This window comes from Trifolium pratense, linkage group LG5 (genome assembly GCF_020283565.1).
Source record: "Trifolium pratense cultivar HEN17-A07 linkage group LG5, ARS_RC_1.1, whole genome shotgun sequence".
Taxonomy (NCBI): domain Eukaryota; kingdom Viridiplantae; phylum Streptophyta; class Magnoliopsida; order Fabales; family Fabaceae; genus Trifolium; species Trifolium pratense.
Genome location: NC_060063.1, coordinates 3,698,650 through 3,718,198, shown reverse-complemented (window position 1 = coordinate 3,718,198; position 19,549 = coordinate 3,698,650). Strand labels below are relative to the sequence as shown.

General features: G+C 34.0%; 1 protein-coding gene across 2 annotated transcripts; it reads left to right on the top strand.

Moving 5' to 3' along the window:
- Positions 1 to 660: 660 nt before the first annotated feature.
- LOC123887344 (DNA-directed RNA polymerase II subunit RPB2-like) lies at positions 661 to 11,211 on the top strand. Of its 2 annotated transcripts, none has more exons than XM_045936649.1 (26): positions 661 to 954; positions 1,799 to 2,069; positions 2,154 to 2,375; positions 3,183 to 3,473; positions 3,560 to 3,757; positions 5,047 to 5,111; positions 5,200 to 5,286; positions 5,358 to 5,478; positions 5,577 to 5,621; positions 5,701 to 5,838; positions 5,929 to 6,001; positions 6,229 to 6,305; positions 6,396 to 6,503; positions 6,587 to 6,703; positions 7,427 to 7,582; positions 7,665 to 7,769; positions 7,884 to 8,009; positions 8,086 to 8,163; positions 8,246 to 8,341; positions 8,432 to 8,547; positions 8,643 to 8,712; positions 8,784 to 8,837; positions 8,925 to 9,068; positions 9,299 to 9,598; positions 10,132 to 10,554; positions 10,666 to 11,211. In XM_045936649.1, exons 2-26 carry the CDS (start codon positions 1,821 to 1,823, stop codon positions 10,783 to 10,785), a joined length of 3,579 nt encoding a protein of 1,192 aa, XP_045792605.1. In that variant the 5' UTR covers positions 661 to 954; positions 1,799 to 1,820; the 3' UTR covers positions 10,786 to 11,211. The 2 variants fall into 2 exon arrangements, with proteins under 2 accessions (XP_045792605.1, XP_045792604.1); XM_045936648.1 differs by having other exon boundaries at positions 696 to 1,511.
- The last annotated feature ends 8,338 nt before the right edge of the window (positions 11,212 to 19,549 follow it).

Below are 19,549 nucleotides of genomic sequence, written 5' to 3'. Positions count from 1 at the left end.
ATAAATGATCCTACAATATAACATTCAAAACACAATTAAGACAAACAAGTTTCATAAATGGGTCAGAAAGTGTGAAATATAGGAAGAAGAAACATTTAATTAATGAGTCCCCATGAGCTTAGCTCAATTGGTTGGGACATCAGCATTTTATATGCAGGAGCCAGGGTTCGAACCCTGGACACTCCACTTATCCATCTTTAAAGGTGGAATTTCAAGCCACTAGGCTACCTGACCAAAAAAAAAAAAAAAGAAACATTTAATTAATGAGACCGAGAATTGATGAACTAGAAAAGAAGTAAAAAAATGACCGCTTGTGCACTTGCTATTTTAGAAAACGCATAACTTGCTATTTTTTAGGTTAAATATGTTTTTGGTTTTTATATTTTACCAAAATTTTCATTTTAGTCCATAAATTTTTTTTAGCACTTTTCAGTCTCCGAAGTTTCTTCTGTCAAGAATTTTAGTCCCTGCCGTCAAATGGGTTTAACGGAGGATGATGTGACACGGCCACATGTACTATCTTGAGGGGGTAAGCACATCCCTCACAGAAAGAGTCGTGTCAATAATAATTTGATTAGTAACAGAGAGAAAAGAAGTTTCACTTGGGGTCCATTATCCAGCTAGAAGTTGATATTGTTTCCATCTTCCAACTGCCACACAATATTATGCTGGAATTTTTCCCAAATACTTGTCAAAGCTTTCCACAAAGGAGAGTCATAGGGTTGAGAGCTTATTATTACACTTATTTCTTCCATACTTACTATAAAGAACCTTACACCGTTTGTTGATCAGATTCCAAAGAATTTTCATAAGAAAAGCGTCATTCATATGTTGAGGTCTCTTAATGACTAGACCACCCTCATTCTTGAGGAAACAACAAATGTCTCATCCAACTAGATGAGGTCTCCGAGATTGGTCAGATCTCTTCATTAAAAACTTCTTTCATGCCATATGGTAGGATGAGTAATCCATGAGTTTTTTTTTACAATTAAACTGAGAAAAAGAAAAATCAGAAAAATCAGATTAAACAAGTAGAACAGAACCTAGAATCTATGGCGCGATAAACCTCCCATCTTCTCAATCCTAGAAATCAAAACCGATAAATGGATGTGTTGTTTGTGACAAAATTTAATCTAAGGGCTGATATTAAAAACTATTTGTTTAATACAAAGAAAGAAAGAAAGAATTTAAGTAAAAAAATAAAATAATGAGAGAATTGAAACGATTTCCTTGGTACTCCCTCTCTTTCCGCTCCATCTTCTATGTATGTACCACTCATCACCACCACCGCCGCCACTTTCTCCGCCGCCGTCTCTCTCAGTTCGTCACTGTGGCATCACTCTTCAAAGGGAATTTGATTTCTTTCAAATTTTGTGGAGCAGAAAGATTTGGCCGGCGCTGGGATGGCGAGCATCGTTGATGGAACAGACGGAGAAAGTGGCGGCGACGATGGCGATGATCAGTATAATAAGAAGAAGAGCCGGCGATGACTATGAAAGATGATGGAAAAGGTAAACGCGTAGCAACTTTTTTTTTTGTTTTTTACTAAACAAATTATATGGTAAAACGTTTGATCTCAACCGTTCCTTTTTTTATGCCACGTGTCATCTATCTGTGTAATGAAAGAGAATTTTTCCACAAGTAATTAGCTCCACTTGAGTCGTTGCCGTTTCCCACCCTATAAAATAGCAGCGAGCAACATTACTTCGAAGAATAAAAAACCAAAACAAAACTTTGTGTAATTAGCTCTGCTAGGGTTTAAACAAAATATAACTAATTTGAATTTTGAACTTAACAGAACAAAAATTGAAAACTTAACTATGAATTTTGAAGACGAGAAAGAATTTGATCCTGCAATGTTGATGGATGAAGATGAAGAAATAACTCAAGAAGATGCTTGGACTGTTATTTCTTCATACTTTGAAACCAATGGTTTAGTTCGTCAACAACTCGATTCATTCGACGAGTTCATCCAAAATACAATGCAGGAAATTGTTGATGAATCTGCTGATATTGAAATTCGACCTGAATCACAGCATAATCCAAGTCACCAATCGGATTTCGCTGAGGTACTAATCATCTTGCTGTTGTTGTTAGGGTTTCTACCTAGGGTTTGTACAATGCTTGATGAACCTGAAATTGTTGTTTTGCAGATGATTTATAAGATAAAGTTTGGGCAAATTTACTTGAGTCAACCGTTGATGACTGAATCTGATGGAGGAACTTCTCCCTTGTTTCCCAAGGCAGCTAGGTTACGGAATCTTACTTATTCAGCTCCTTTGTATCTTGATGTTTCGAAGAGTGTTATTAAGAAAGGACATGATGGTGAGGAAGTTACTGAGACTCAGGATTTCCCCAAAGTTTTCATCGGCAAGGTGTTCCTTACTCCTCTCATCATACTTCTAGTCTTCTAAATGATAAAAAGGGGACACGACACAGACACGTTGACACCCATAATAATTCGAGAAAATAACATAATTCACTGTAGTCATAAGTGTCGGTGTCCAACACCGACACATGTCTGACACCGTACTCGTATCTGAGCAGTGTCTGTGCTTCATAACTTCGTAACCATTAATCCTATAAAAAGTTTATTTGGATTGACTTATTTTTAAGCTTAAGAAAAACAGTTTAAGCAAATAAATAAACATTTATGCATTATTATAAGCTTGTCAAGGTAGTTTATTAAAAAACAAACAACTTCTAAAGATACAATTTTCATCAGAGAAAAAATTTATGAAAATTACCGTAAAAGCTTATTTATTTGCATAAGTTATTTTTTGTAGGCTATTTTTGAGGTGATAAGCTCCCACTTGCCTCCAGTAGAAAGCTCTCATGTTTTCTTATGTGGGGCAATCCACACCCGTAGATGTTATTTTTAATTTTTAAAATCTTTAACCTTTTCTTTTGAAATGGTACAGATTTCATTGGACTCTCCATTCATTGGAGAGAATCCGGTCCTGTGTTTTTGACGTCTTCTTCATCAAACCGGAATAACATTTTAATCAGCTTATTTTAATGTTTATGGACCGTTACATAGCCAATTATAATCATATTGCACTTGTTTGGCTGTCTTGTCATGGTGTAATTAAGAATTTAAATTATTTTATGATGTGAACGGATGGAGAAATATATATGAATTGGGCTTTGAGTGATTTAACTAATGATTCTGTTGTTGTAAGGTTCCTATAATGCTTCGGTCTAGTTACTGCACGCTATATGGGAAGGATGAGAATGATTTGACTGAGCTTGGAGAGTGTCCGTATGATCAAGGAGGATATTTCATTATTAATGGAAGTGAGAAGGTTCTCATTGCTCAAGAGAAGATGAGCACCAATCATGTCTATGTGTTCAAGCAGAGTCAGCCTAATAAGTATTCCTTTGTGGCTGAAGTTCGGTCCATGGCAGAGTCCCAGAACAGACCACCTAGCACCATGTTTGTGCGCATGCTATCTCGAGCTAGTTCCAAATGGGTAAATGTCTACACGTTAAGTCATGTTTTGGGCAAATGTTTTAATGTCTTGTGCAATGTCTAAGTTTACGCATGTTTTTCTATCAGGGTTCTGCAGGACAATATATACGTGTTACTCTTCCTTACATCCGGACCGAAATTCCTATTTTTATTGTGTTTCGGGCATTGGGATTTGTCGCTGACAAGGATATACTACAACATATATGCTACGACTTCTCGGATACTCAAATGATGGAGTTGCTTCGTCCTTCCTTGGAAGAAGCATTTGTGATACAAAATCAACAGGTGGGTTCCGTTATTGATATATATATTATTCTTTGCTTAAAGGCAAAATGATGATTGCTTGTCTCTATGTTTTATATTAGTTTCGAGTAAGATCATTGTACAATCCAGACTTATTTCAGACTGACATGATTCATGGTTATAAAGAATATGGGAGCTTTTAAAAAAATTGGGGTACTGAGGTTAGCTTAGTGGAGCCATGCTAGGTTTGCTAGTAGGAATAGTGTTCTCTGTTGTTGCTCTGTCTAGTTTAAATATGCAATGCGGTCTGTGTGATCATCATTTTTCTTCTTGAAGGTTAATGTGATGATTTTGATTTTATGTAAGCCTTCAGTATAAGTGTGGTTATATATTCATCCCTGAAAAAAGAAATTATCAAGGTAGTTCTTAGAATAGGTAATTTGTTAGTCAAGTTAGCCTCTTGGATTTATTCTACTAGCAAAATGTTAATTCCTGGTATGAGATTAAAATTCATATTGAACTATTACTGATTCGTGGATGAAATAAAAAATTATGTAGTAAAATGTAGTAAAATCACCTTGTTAAGTTTTAAAATAAATGAATTGCATAATTTCACTCAATGTTATCAAATAGTGGTTCTATAGCTCTATAGCATAGCTGATTTTGGCGAATCTGCTATGAAAATCGCAGTGTTATCCTAGTTTCGCTATTAGGGCAGTTTTTGCTAGCCAATGTAGATAAAGAGAAATTTAGGGTTTTCTAAAATAATAAATTGAAGAACCTGCATGTGTGCCAAATAAGACCTATTCTTAAATTAGAGAAACTGAAGAATCAATGAGTATTACCTATATGTTCACCATAATATGTAAATCTCTCAATATGTGAGCTACGACACCCTGCCTGTTTTTTGTTTTATCGTTTTTAAATTTCATATTCATTTTGACTAAAGTCATGTATAAACTTGATTTTAAGGTGTTTAAAAACCACAGTGAAAAAGCTGGTGGCTACTGAAGTAATCTTGTAGAGAAGCTATTTTTTAGTATATACTCGTGGTTATTTCAACATTGTTTCAGCCTCTTAATTATCTCTGTCCACATTATGTAATTTAACTTCTTTCCTTTTTTACATTCCGATATCATTATCTTACTGCATCGCCGTTCCCTATTGTGTCATATGATTTTGCAGTTGCAGTTTTATCTTATAAGTTTGGACGATTCAAAGTTGTTCTTTAGCGAAATATTGCATTGTTTTTCTCAAAAGTTTTTTGACACTTCATGTATTTTTTATAGGATAGTTTTATTTCACTTTCTTATACATTTATTTCACTCCAGGTTGCACTCGACTACATTGGGAAAAGAGGAGTCACTGTAGGTGTAACTAAGGAAAAGAGAATTAAGTGAGTTGAGTTGTTTCTCTGTAAAACCAGATAATGATTCATTTGCAACCATTATTAAGAACTGTTACACTTGTTTCCTAATCTGCAGGTATGCTAAGGGCATCCTTCAAAAGGAGATGCTTCCACATGTTGATGTTGAAGAGCATTGCGAGACAAAAAAAGCGTACTATTTTGGGTACGTTTGTTACAAGTTTGATCTTGTTACTTTCATTTTGAGTATTTATTATGCTTATCATTGCCCCACAGATATGTCATTCACCGGCTACTACTGTGTGCACTTGGGCGGAGGGCTGAAGATGATAGGGATCATTATGGAAACAAGAGGTTAGACCTGGCAGGTCCTTTACTTGGTGGTCTCTTTAGACGGGTTTGTTTCTCCAATAATTGATATAAGATTTTACTTTATTGTTCTTGTTATTTGGTATTTTTTTATTTCTAATTCCTGGTTCCTATAATGTGATGCAGCTATTCAGAAAGTTAACTAAAGATGTCAGGGGTTATGTACAGAAGGTCTGTTCTACTTTTAACCACATTTGTTGCAATGTTTATTTTGCATTGCCTATACCCTTCTATCTCATGAATGGTGCAGTGTGTTGATAATGGGAAGGATGTTAACCTTCAATTTGCTATCAAAGCAAAAACCATTACTGATGGACTTAAATACTCACTTGCTACTGGTAACTGGGGGCTAGCAAATGCTGCGGGTACTAGAGCTGGAGTGTCACAGGTATGATATTGAATTATTTTTATGCTTCTACAGTTGTGCTCCTGTCCTGTAAAAAAGACGGACACTTAACTTTTTGTCTTTCTATTTCAGGTGCTAAATCGTTTAACTTTTGCATCCACTTTATCTCACTTGCGAAGAGTAAGTTGTCCCAAAGGACGTCAAGGTAATTGCTTGGCTTAGGCTATACAAGCCTGACCCAACCTTCAATCTTTCCGTCCCCTTTATTCATTTTTTTTTTTTTTTTTGCATAAAAAATACAATCAATGCAACATGTTATTGATTATTTCTTTAGGAATTTAGATTCAAAGTGTTGGCACTGTTGTTTTTTATGAATAAACGGTGTTTGTCGAATTTGCATTTTTTATTGTTTCTCTTCTCCTCTTATTTCAGGGAAGTTGACCAAACCAAGACAACTGCATAATTCACAATGGGGAATGATGTGTCCGGCAGAAACACCAGAAGGACAAGTTAGTTTCTTTTCAAGCTTCGTATATTTCTATTTGCTATGAGGAATTCTTTCACTTTGGTATTGTGGGTGTAATTGGGATATAATTCAGGCCTGTGGACTGGTGAAGAATCTAGCCTTGATGGTCTACATTACAGTTGGTTCAGCAAAATATCGTATTATGCAGTTTTTAGAAGATTGTGGTTCAGAAAATTTGGAGGTGCTTGTGATTTCCCGCATAAAGTTAATTTGTTCGTTCTCTGTATGGTTTGTGTATAAATTTGCTTATTTTCATCCATGTAGGAAATTTCTCCTGCGAGGATAGCCCAAGCTACAAAAGTTTTCGTAAATGGTTGCTGGGTGGGCATTCATAGTAACCCTGATAAGTTGGTTGAAAGACTCAGAAATCTTAGACGTCGGGTAACCATTCATTTTACTTCTCTGATTTTCTTTTGATAGCCTAAAAGGTGTTTGAATCTGTTGGCAAATAGCAACCCCATCAAAAAATGAAAATATCACAATGTAGTACATGTAATCTCATTGGAACCTGATATGTGATAAGTACACAAATACCATTGTGTTCCTTAGAGGCATTGGTTGAGGAATTAAAATATTTATTGGAAAATACAGTGTTTAGTTAACTGTATTAAATTATGTCCAAAAAAAAGGAAGAATTATTAATTTCATTCTTAATTTCTGTTTCTTGACCTCTTAACAAGGGACTTTAGCAAGGCCTTATAGGATAATCTTTTGGTCGAGAACTTTGGAGAGTTCTTGCATGTATGAATTATCATTACAAGTAAGATATATGGCAACAAGATCTTTTAACCAAAAAGGAAGAATTATTATCATCCATTTCTTTATTATAGTTCGTAAAATTAAATCCCAACACGGTCATATGTGATTGCTTATTTAAATTCCCACTCATTTTTATAGAAGTATTTAGCATATTACATTTTTAAGAGGAGACCATAATATGATCCAAAATTTCAAATAGTTGCTATAATGGTCACATCTTTATTGAGCGACCGTAGTCATTTTCTATTGATTTTATTATGGGAGTTGATTATTTAAAATTATTTATTTGTTATATCATGGTATGTTTAATTCTAGTTCAGTGCTGATGGCTTTCATGTCATGCAGGTTGATGTTAATACCGAAGTTGGGGTTGTTAGAGATATCCGTCTTAGTGAACTGCGCATATATACAGATTATGGTCGCTGCAGTCGTCCTTTATTCATCGTGGATAAACAAAGGCTTCTCATAAAGAAGAAGGACATTCATGAATTGCAACAAAGGGTAAGTAGCAAGTAGTAACTAGTGCATCGCAGGAATCATTCTTGTTCCAGTAATGGCTGAACTTGTTTTTCCGTTTCTTCAGGAATCAACTGAAGACAGTGGATGGTCTGGTCTTGTGTCCAAGGGCTTTATAGAATATATCGACACAGAGGAGGAAGAGACTACTATGATTTCCATGACAATTAACGTCAGTACTGTAATTCTAGATTTGCAGAAGTGTATACCTTTTATTAATACATACTGCTGCAAATCACGAATATGTATAGCAATTAAGAATATGATTATTTAATAATTATAACAGGATCTTGTACAAGCAAGGCTCAACCCAGAAGAAGCGTATTCTGATACTTACACTCACTGTGAAATCCATCCATCACTGATTTTGGGTGTATGTGCTTCCATCATACCATTTCCTGACCACAATCAGGTAAATATGATATTTTCTTTGTACTAATTTTAATTAATATACGGGATTAATCTCTTACCTTTGGTGGTCCAATCAGTCTCCTCGTAATACGTATCAGTCTGCAATGGGAAAACAAGCAATGGGAATATATGTTACCAACTATCAGCTTCGAATGGTATTATTCACTTGTTTATATGATTAAAAGTGTGCTATACTTGATGCTGGATTCCACTTGATCCTTTTGCTTCATTGCTTAGGATACCTTGTCCTACGTATTGTACTATCCTCAAAAGCCACTGGTCATTACAAGAGCCATGGAGCATCTTCATTTTCGTCAACTCCCTGCTGGAATTGTAAATTCTGGCCTCCTTTATTTATATCAATCTGTCATTATGTTAATACAGCAATTAATTGTTCTAAAACATTTACCTATTCTGCCTTAGAATGCCATTGTGGCCATTGCATGTTATTCTGGTTATAATCAAGAAGATTCTGTCATCATGAACCAATCATCAATAGACCGTGGCTTTTTTCGGTCTCTGTCTTTCCGTTCATATAGGTATGTTTGCTGCACAAATTAATAAAAAATTCACTCCTTTTTATTGTTGTGCTTGTGATTTTTGCATGATATGTTTCGATTTTTAACTTCTACAGAGATGAAGAGAAGAAAATGGGAACCCTTGTCAAAGAAGATTTCGGTCGGCCGGATAGAGCTACCACCATGGTGAAAATCTTGGCTCCTTATATACGTTGATTTTCTTTTTTGGTAGTTTTAAACCAAGTTTTGTTTTGCAGGGTATGACGCATGGTTCTTATGATAAGTTGGATGATGATGGTCTTGCTCCACCTGTAAGCATAAATTTTGACTACATCCTCAATAACACGTCCGACAGTGAAATTATGTACTAAATGTAGCAATTTATTACCATGAAACAGGGCACAAGAGTGTCTGGTGCGGATGTTATTATTGGAAAGACTACTCCTTTATCTCAGGAAGATGCTCAAGGACAAGCTGCTCGTTACTCAAGACGTGATCGCAGCAGAAGCTTACGCCACAGCGAAACTGGAGTGGTTGATCAAGTAAGTTTTCTAATACATTTACTTTCATGCGTTACAAATTGAGTTTGACCCTATATTATGAAATCAACTCACGATGAAAGGGAAGGTTTTCTGTTAAAAAAAATTAGAGTTGCAGTATATAAAAACAAAATGACTACATCTGAAATGAAGATCATATTAATATACCAAAATATTAAATTCCTGGCATTGCTTTCTTTTGCTGCTGGACTTATGAATTTACTATTTTGTAGGTTCTGTTGACAACAAATGCTGATGGATTGAGATTCGTGAAAGTAAGAGTGAGATCTGTTCGAATACCACAGATTGGTGACAAATTCAGTAGTAGACATGGTCAGAAGGGGACAGTTGGTATGACTTATACTCAAGAAGACATGCCCTGGACTGTGGAAGGCATCACCCCTGATATTATTGTCAATCCACATGCTATACCTTCCCGAATGACAATTGGCCAGCTTATTGAGTGTATCATGGGCAAGTTTGCAGCCCAAATGGGAAAAGAAGGAGATGCTACTCCTTTTACAGATGTTACTGTAAGTAGCATTCTTTTGTCACTTTTTTCTGTTTTAACATCAAACCTTCCCGCTAGTGCCTTTGGAGGGAGGTAAATGTAAACACCTTTGTAAGCGCTCTTTGAGCCCTAAGGTCTTCCCTGCCTCTTGGACTGGGGCACCATCCCCTCACCCTAAATTTAACTATTGCAAAAAAAATAAAAATATCAAATACTTGTTTGAAATTGGAAAATTGCTTGCCTAATCAAGCTACTATAGCTCTGCTTGTATCAGATCTTGTAAGTCGTTAATTTCCCTTCCACTGGCCGACAATGTGTTCTTGCAGTAGACACAAGGAAATTTTTACTTGTATAAAAAAACACCATCAACCCAGAGCTTAACAATGTGCCGTTCAGCATTTTACTATAAACCTAACTGTAATTTACTTGAGAGATCGCAGTAAAAGTGTCTATAATGATGTATAGATTCTACCTTTTAAAAAGGCCTCAGTCAAAATTCTGATATTTTTGTTTGTCAAAAAAGAATTCTGATATTTTTTTACTACTGTAATCCAGGTGGATAATATCAGCAAATCTCTACACAAATGTGGGTACCAAATGCGTGGTTTTGAGACAATGTACCATGGTCATACAGGGAGGCGTCTCAGTGCAATGATTTTCCTTGGCCCTACCTATTACCAAAGATTGAAGCATATGGTTGATGACAAGATCCATTCTCGCGGACGAGGTCCTGTGCAGATTCTTACAAGGCAACCTGCTGAGGGACGCTCACGAGATGGAGGTCTTCGATTTGGAGAGATGGAACGTGATTGCATGATAGCCCATGGAGCTGCTCACTTCATGAAAGAAAGATTGTTTGATCAAAGTGATGCATATAGGGTCCATGTGTGCGAACACTGTGGGTTGATAGCTATTGCAAATTTGAAAAATACTTCTTTTGAATGTAGGGGCTGCAAGAACAAAACTGACATTGTTCAGGTAAATGATCATATATCTTCTATTGCACCATAATCCATATTAAAATCCAAGGTGTTCTCTCCTTGTGGTGAATTCTTAGTCTCTCGTTTTGGCTTTTGATTGTCTCTGCAGGTTTACATTCCTTATGCTTGTAAGCTGCTCTTCCAAGAGCTAATGTCTATGGCCATAGCCCCGAGAATGCTTACTAAAGAGATCCAGTCTATAAAAGATCACAAGAAGAAAGCTGCCTGATGAGCAAGTTTGAGAAAATGACATGATCATTATGCCAACAATTAGTATCAAAGTTGTTGCAGCAGCAACAGTAGATATATTCTGCATAAGGAAGATCATGTCATACTGTAGAGGTAGAATAGAAGCAGTAGTAGCAGAAATAGATATAAAAACAGCAGAAGGAAAAGATGAAACAGAAGCTAACAGAAGCAATAGTAGCAGAAGCAGCAGTGGATAACATGAGTGAGACAGAGAACCAAATTTTTGCATACATTGAATAGCGGAATTACCGACCTTACTCAATAGTATACATATTTTCAAAACTGGTGAATGATACTTTCATTCGCATCTTACAAGTAAGTTGGTTTTGTTATGTTGGTAAGTTATTTGCTGATGTTCAAATGCAATGTAGATTGTAGTTATCAATGTATTATGAAGCTTCTCAAATGTGTTATCTTGTTGTCACAAAACAACTATTGGTAAATATTTTCAAGGACCAAATTCGGTGTGAGTGAGCAATCCAACAGCAGGGGACTTAAATATTGCTCTATACATGTTGCAGCAAATAACTCTATTTGTGACAATTTAATAAAGGGAGACTGTATTATTATACATGTTGAAGTGACTTTGGTGTTATGTAAAATGGTGCAGCAATCGGTGCTCCTCGCTCATTATTTTCAGATTCGTTAATGTATTGAAGATTCAAAGATTCAAGTTAAGCATTTGTGGGTTAGGCTTTTGAACTTTAGGAAAAACTGAACATTGAAGTTTTAGAAGAATTTAGGTTTAATGATGAAGCAGATGAAAGAGTGATCAATTCTTTTGGGTTGATGTTGAAGATGATGAATAAGTTGATAATTTTTTCTAGATTTTATGGGTTTGTGATGAATGTTTCTGGATAGGTGATGAATGTTTACAATTTTTGATGACTTTTAATAGAAGGGACTTATTTGTCTGATAGAAGTATTTATAAAGGACCAAAAATGTATCCATAATTAATTAAGGGCAAAATAAAACTAACTAATAAGTCAAAAGATCAAAGTCTAATTTAGCCTAAAAATATTTACCAATAAATATCCAAAAACATCCTAGCATTGTATTTACTTTTTCAAACTTATTTTATATCTTCCATTAACATTCAATTGTATAATCTCTAAGTACTAACTTAACCGATAAATGTCGAAATTATCGATAAATATCAAAATTGTTAGTTTGAATATTTGTAGTCTTTCAGATTTGAACACGTACAGGTACTACTACGTTAACATTCATATGATATTTATTATTTTTCTGGTGTAAATAGTTTTTTACTCCCTATAAAGTAGACGAGTTTTGTTTTATACTTTATAAAAAAATTATGATCTCCCCTGTAATATTTCATCATTTACCCCTTGAAACTCGCCTAGTTTACCGAGGGTAAATTTTACCTTTTTTTTCTATAAAGGAAAAAGAAGAAAGAAAAAGAAAAAAAAATGCTTTTTTTTTTTGAATCAATCACATTTTTTATGTTTGAGAATCGTAACGTGAACTAGGTTCACATTCATCAAAATTAATATTTTTTTTAGGTTAAATATGTTTTTGGTTCCTATAGTTTACCATAATTTTCGTTCTAGTCCCTCAAGAATCTTCAGTCAAGATTTTTAGTCTCTGCCGTCAAATAGGTTTAATGGAGGATGATGTGACACTGCCACATGTATTTTTTTTGGCTTGCCACGTCACTAATTAGTTTTTTTTTTCAAATTTTTTTTTTCTTCATATTTTTTTTCTTCACTTTTCTTTTGGCACCCTCAATCCTAGTTAAAAGGAAAAAAAATCCCTAATTATTTGCAACTTCTTTCATTCTTTCATGCCATATGGCAGGATGACTAATCCATGGGATTTTTTTTTTGTTTTGACAAGAAAATTTAGTTAATTAATAATTAAATTGAGAAAAAGAAAAATCAGATTAAACAAAATGTGATACATAACTTGTAGAAAACAAAACGCGATAAACAGAACATAACCTAGAATCCATGGCACGATAAACCTCCCAATCTTCTCAATCCCAAAAATCAAAACCGAAATCCTTGAAGAATAATGTATCTGACTTGAAATCGAAACTCGTGAGAAGAATTCAAATCATGTTTGTGTTCTCGTTCCGAAACCCTAGATGGGGTAGTTGTTTGCTTATTGTTGATATTTCAAGTACCTTTCATGCAATATATTACGGGTGGATGAATGTTGTTTGCACAGCAAAAACGCACGCGGAGAATAAGTTGCAAATAATTAGGGATTTTTTTTCCTTTTAATTGGGATTGAGGGTGCCAAAAAAATAAATTCAAGAGCCAAAAACGAAAACGAAAATTCTGGAAAATTATAGGGACCAAAAACATATTTAACCCATATTTTTTCAAAAAAAAAAGTTCATTTCATTCATCTTTTAACAAGAACGTCCGTGAGTATCTTTCTTTGTCCTAGCTGTTTATCAACTTACAAAATCGCTCTCATTCACCTCAACATGCACAACTACTCTACTACCACCTTCTATTTTCGTTAACATCTTTTGCAAAGAAGAAAACAATTTAATTTCCGAACCTAGATATTTTCATCTCTTTAACATCAATTTCTTCACATTTTCTTTTCATAGGTTTATGGTTAGTATTTGTTAGTTGAATGCGTCAAATGTTGTCTGTATCTTGTAATGTTGAGAGGTTGATATATGAGTAGTTATGAACATAGGTACTATTTATTTTCATCTCTTTAATATCAATTTCTTCACATTTTTGTTTCGAATCCTAGGTTTATGTTTACCATTTGTTAGTTGAATGATTAGAATGTTGTCTGTATTAAAAAAAGTGTTCTTGTTTTTCTTCTAGACTGAACCTCTCTTTGTTTTTTTAGTGATTCATAAATAAAGAAGATTTTAGAGTTGTTTCTCAAGAGAAGAAGTTTGTAATAACATATTTTTTGTTGATCTTCAAACTATCTATTTTTGCAGCACAATGGATTTGACAAACATGCTTTCGTGTTTGTTAAAATAAATAAATTATATAATTATTATAAATAAATTTTAAAATAAACTTAGACTCTTATAATCTTGATAGTAAAACAATTTGAAGAATTAAAAGTTATATTTAAACAACGGTGTTTAGAAACAATTCCTTCTTATTTATTTTAAGTTAAAAGTTCCTAGTCCTTGTTCATTTGTCACTCTCACACATTTCTCTTCCTAACACAAGATCCCTTCCCAAACAAAAATTTGGGAAGCTTTAATTCTAAACCATTTAGATTTGAACGAAATGTTTCTCCATGAAATGTTGTTCCATGTCTGTCCATCTATCACATTTTCTAGCACTCGAATTCCTACAACTTTTAGACCGCGCATGCTTTTAAAAGTATTCCAATTCTCGTTGAATTCTCCTTCTCTCAATTGTGTTTGCCTATGATTTTGTCCTTCAATATTGGGATATGTATTGTATGGTACGTATTTGGAGCGAGCAAAATCAAGTATATGGCAAGGCTTAGGATTTTGCAATCGGACCACTTCCATTCGAAGCCGTTTGCATACACCCATAGTATCATAATTTTAAAATAAATATTCTAAACCAACATAGAATGTCAAGCATTTTGCTTGGAAGTTGGTTCTCCAACAATAAAATATCTCTCCATAAGCATGAACATAATCAGTTGGTCATGCTTAAGGTTCGGTGCTTCTGAACACTGGTCGTCAATACATTTCATAAAATGTAGCAAAGAGCATCCATCCACAAACAATATCCAAGCAAGGTCCTTATCAGTATAGCCTTCAATTACATCCTCAGTGAACATATTCTTCAATTATTCAATATTATCTTCAATCTTTTTGAGCAAAAGTTAGCATATGCTTGCTTAGGATCTTGATTGATTATTTTGCCATATTCTGCAATAAATCTCAGCGTTCATTGAAGCTTGTACTGCTCTCCTTCCTTAAGACATTCATTGTTGTGATGGATGAGACCAAATGATATACATTTTGGTGAGCAGTACTTATAAAATCTTTCTCTTTCACGCAAAAGTTTAGGAACTCGTTGAATCTTGGGAATCGAAATTTGATTATTTATATGAAACCTTTTGTTGTACCTCTTCTATTTGCGAAACCTATTATCCATGTAGACATTCGTCATGATCAAATTGTTTTGAGATTGTTTGACGTTGATAAGTATATTCCTCGTTAGCTGTAAGCGTAAAGCAAAAAATTTTCCCTAATAGAACGAACTTAGTCTTTACTTCTACAATAGATGAGTCTGACATCGGACGAGGGAAAAATCCAAGAGAGAAATGATTTCTCCACATTAAACCACACTTTTGAAATTCTTTAGAAACTAGGGTATAGAACTCTGAAGTTGGTCTCATACCAATGCCAGGCTCATCAAAAAATTTTACACTGAGTTTTATAGCATTACTTGCATGTTGATCCATCAATCCTTTGGCATGATCCATGATATTATTACGAGACACATTAAGTATCACGTCTTCTTGCAACCAATTTTCTTCTGCCATACTTCCCGAGAAATTTCGATCCCAGTATGTGGCCAGTTTGAAAAATTTGCACCTTGTTTGGTAACTGAACAAAAACGGATAAGAAAGCATAAGATAAATCCACCATGGAGGCAAGTATGTAGGTAATTCTCCTCCAATATAATCTTCTATTTGCTCCTCTAGCTTTTCATCCAACCCATTATTAACAAAGGCAATAGGGCAACCTATGTCGAGATCATGAATTTTACGAACAAATTGTAAAATAATCCGGCTTTGGTTTTTCATATCAGCAAAACTTTCAACAAATTTTTCAGAATCTGTGGTGATTCTTCTATATGTTATTTAGTCCATGAAGAATCTCCAGTCAAGATTTTTTGTCCCTGCCGTCAAATAGGTTTAACGAAGGATGATGTGCCACTGCGACTTGTATTTTTTTAATTATTTTTGTTGGCTTGCCACGTCACTAATTATTTATTTTTTTCAGATTTATTTTTTCTTCAGATTATTTATTTCTTCACTTTTTTTTTTGCACCCTCAATCCTAGTTAAAAGGAAAAAAAATCCCTAATTATTTGCAACTTCTTTCATTCTTTCATGCCATATGGCAGGAAGACTAATCCATGGGTTTTTTTTTTTTTTTTTGACAAGTAAATTTAGTTAATTAATAATTAAATTGAGAAAAAGAAAAATCAAATTAAACAAAATGTGATACATAACTTGTAGAAAACAAAACGCGATAAACAGAACAGAACCTAGACTCCATGGCGCGATAAACCTCCCAATCTTCTCAATCCCAGAAATCAAATCCGAAATCCTTGAAGAATAATGTTTCTGACTTGAAATCGAAACTCGTGAGAAGAATCCAAATCATGTTTGTGTTCTCGTTGCGAAACCCTAGATGGGGTAGTTGTTTGCTTATTGTTGATATTTCAAGTACCTTTCATGCAATATATTACGGGTGGATGAATGTTGTTTGCCCAGCAAAAACGCACGCGGAGAATAAGTTGCAAATAGTTAGGGAATTTTTTCCTTTTAATTGGGTTTGAGGGTGCCAAAAAAATAAATTCAAGAGCCAAAAACGAAAATGAAAATTTTGGAAAACTCTAGGGATCAAAAACATATTTAACCCATATTTTTTCAAAAAAAAAAGTTTTTATTTTTCACATTTTTGAAAACTATAGGTATTTTCATCTCTTTAACATCAATTTCTTCACATTTTCTTTTGAGTAATGATATATGAACAACATTTTTTGGACAACAATTTGACAATAGGGGTAATTTTATAACTGCAGCAGCATACAAAAGTCATTTTTTGCATCTGACTACAGTAAAAAAGCAAAAAGTAAGTGAAAAATATTATATTTAAATCATGTTGTCAATTGTTGTCAAAAAATTGATGTTCATATATTATTACTCTTTTCTTTTCATAGGTTAATGATTAGTATTTGTTAGTTCAATGCGTCAAATGTCACTGTATCTTGTAATGTTGAGAGGTTGATATATGGGTGATTATAAACTTAGGTACAATTTATTTTCATCTCTTTAATATCAATTTCTTCGCATTTTTGTTTCGAATCCTAGGTTTATGTTTAGCATTTGTTAGTTCAATGATTAGAATGTTGTCTGTATTAAAAAAAGTGTTCTTGTTTTTCTTCTAGACTGAACCTCTCTTTGTTTTTTTAGTGATTCATAAATAAAGAAGATTTTAGAGTTGTTTCTCAAGAGAAGAAGTTTGTAATAACATATTTTTTGTTGATCTTCAAACTATCTATTTTTGCAGCACAATGGATTCGACAAACATGCTTTCGTGTGTGTTAAAATAAATAAATTATATAATTATTATAACTAAATTTTAAAATAAACTTAGACTCTTATAATCTTCATAGTGAAATCAATTTGAAGAATTAAAAGTTATATTTAAACAACAGTGTTTAGAAACAATTCCTTCTTATTTATTTTAAGTTAAAAGTACCTAGCCGTTGTTCATTTGTCACTGTCACACATTTCTCTTCCTAACACAACATCCCTTCCCAAACAAAAATTTGGGAAGCATTAATTCTAAACCATTTAGATTTGAACGAAATGTTGCTCCATGAAATGTTGTTCCATGTCTGTCCATCTATCACATTATCCAGCACTCGAATTCCTACAACTTTTAGACCGCGCATGCTTTTAAAAGTATTCCAATTCTCGTTGAATTCTTCTTCTCTTGACTGTGTTTGCGTAGATTTTGTCCTTCAATATTTGGATCTGTATTGTATGGTATGTATTTGGAGCGAGAAAAATCGAGTATAAGACAAGGCTTAGGATTTTGCAATCGGACCACTTCCATTCAAAGCCGTTTGCATGCACCCGTAGTATCATAATTTTCAAATAAATATTCTAAACGAACATAGAATCTCAAGCATTTTGCTTGGAAGTTGGTTCTCCAACAATAAAATTTCTCTCCATAAGCATGAACATAATCAGTTGGTCATGCTTAAGGTTCGGTTCTTTTGGACATTGGTCGTCAATATATTTCATAAAATGTAGCAAAGAGCATCCATCCACAAACAATATCCAAGCAAGGTCCTTACCAGTATAGCCTTTAATTGCATCCTCAGTGAACATATTCTTCGATCGTTCAATATTATCTTCAATCTTTTTGAGCAAAAGTTGACATATGCTCGCTTAAGATCTTGATTGATTATTCTGCCATATTCTGGAATAAATCTCGACGTTCATAGAAACTTGTACTGCTCTCCTTCCTTAAGACATTCATTGTTGTGATGGATGAGACCAAATGATATAACTTTTGGTGAGCAGTACTTATAAAATCTTTCTCTTTCACGCAAAAGTTTAGGAACTCTTTGAATCTTGGGAATCGAAATTTGATTATTTATATGAAACCTTTTGTTGTACATCTTCTATTTGCGAAACCTATTATCCATGTAGACATTCGTCATGATCAAATAGTTTTGAAATTGTTTGACGTTGATATGTATATTCCTCGTTAGCTCTAAGAGTAAAGCAAAAAAAATTAAGCAAAAAATAAAAGTAACTTAGACAAGCTCCGATAAGGTAATAACATAGAGGCACCAATTTTTATTTTTAATTAGTGAGTGTGTGTGCGCGTGCAATCGCATGTGCATGCGTGCGTATATGCTTTCGTGTGTGTTAAAATAAATAAATTATATAATTATTATAACTAAATTTTAAAATAAACATAGACTCTTATAATCTTCATACTTAAATCAATTTGAAGAATTAAAAGTTATATTTAAACAACGGTGTTTAGAAACAATTCCTTCTTATTTATTTTAAGTTAAAAGTACCTGGTCGTTGTTCATTTGTCACTGTCACACATTTCTCTTCCTAACACAAGATCCCTTCCCAAACAAAAATTTGGGAAGCATTAATTCTAAACCATTTAGATTTGAACGAAATGTTGCTCCATGAAATGTTGTTCCATGTCTGTCCATCTATCACATTATATAGCACTCGAATTCCTACAACTTTTAGACCGCGCATGCTTTTAAAAGTATTCCAATTCTCGTTGAATTCTTCTTCTCTTGACTGTGTTTGCGTAGATTTTGTCCTTCAATATTGGGATCTGTATTGTATGGTATGTATAATTGGAGCGAGCAAAATCGAGTATAAGACAAGGCTTAGGATTTTGCAATCGGACCACTTCCATTCGAAGTCGTTTGCATGCACCCGTAGTATCATAATTTTCAAATAAATATTCTAAACGAACATAGAATCTCAAGCATTTTGCTTGGAAGTTGGTTCTCCAACAATAAAATTTCTCTCCATAAGCATGAACATCATCGGTTGGTCATGCTTAAGGTTCAATGCTTCTGGACATTGGTCGTCAATACATTTCATAAAATGTAGAAAAGAGCATCCATCCACAAACAATATCCAAGCAAGGTCCTTATCAGTATAGCCTTCAATTGCATCCTCAGTGAACATATTCTTCGATTGTTAAATATTATCTTCAATCTTTTTGAGCAAAAGTTGGCATATGCTTGCTTAGGATCTTGATTGATTATTTTTCCATATTCTGCAATAAATCTCGACGTTCATAAAAGCTCGTACTGCTCTCCTTCCTTAAGACATTCATTGTTGTGATGGATGTGACCAAATGATATAACTTTTGGTGAGCAGTACTTATAAAATCTTTCTCTTTCACGCAAAAGTTTAGGAACTCTTTGAATCTTGGGAATCGGAATTTGATTATTTATATGAAACCTTTTGTTGTACATCTTCTATTTGCAAAACCTATTATCCATGTAGACATTCGTCAT

Coding starts and splice junctions, on each gene's coding strand:
- LOC123887344 (XM_045936649.1), top strand. CDS start 1,821: ATGAATTTTGAAGACGAGAAAGAATTTGATCCTGCAATGTTGATGGAT. Junction 6,504..6,586: donor GTGGTTCAGAAAATTTGGAG/GTGCTTGTGATT, acceptor TCATCCATGTAG/GAAATTTCTCCTGCGAGGAT. Junction 8,342..8,431: donor GTCAACTCCCTGCTGGAATT/GTAAATTCTGGC, acceptor ATTCTGCCTTAG/AATGCCATTGTGGCCATTGC.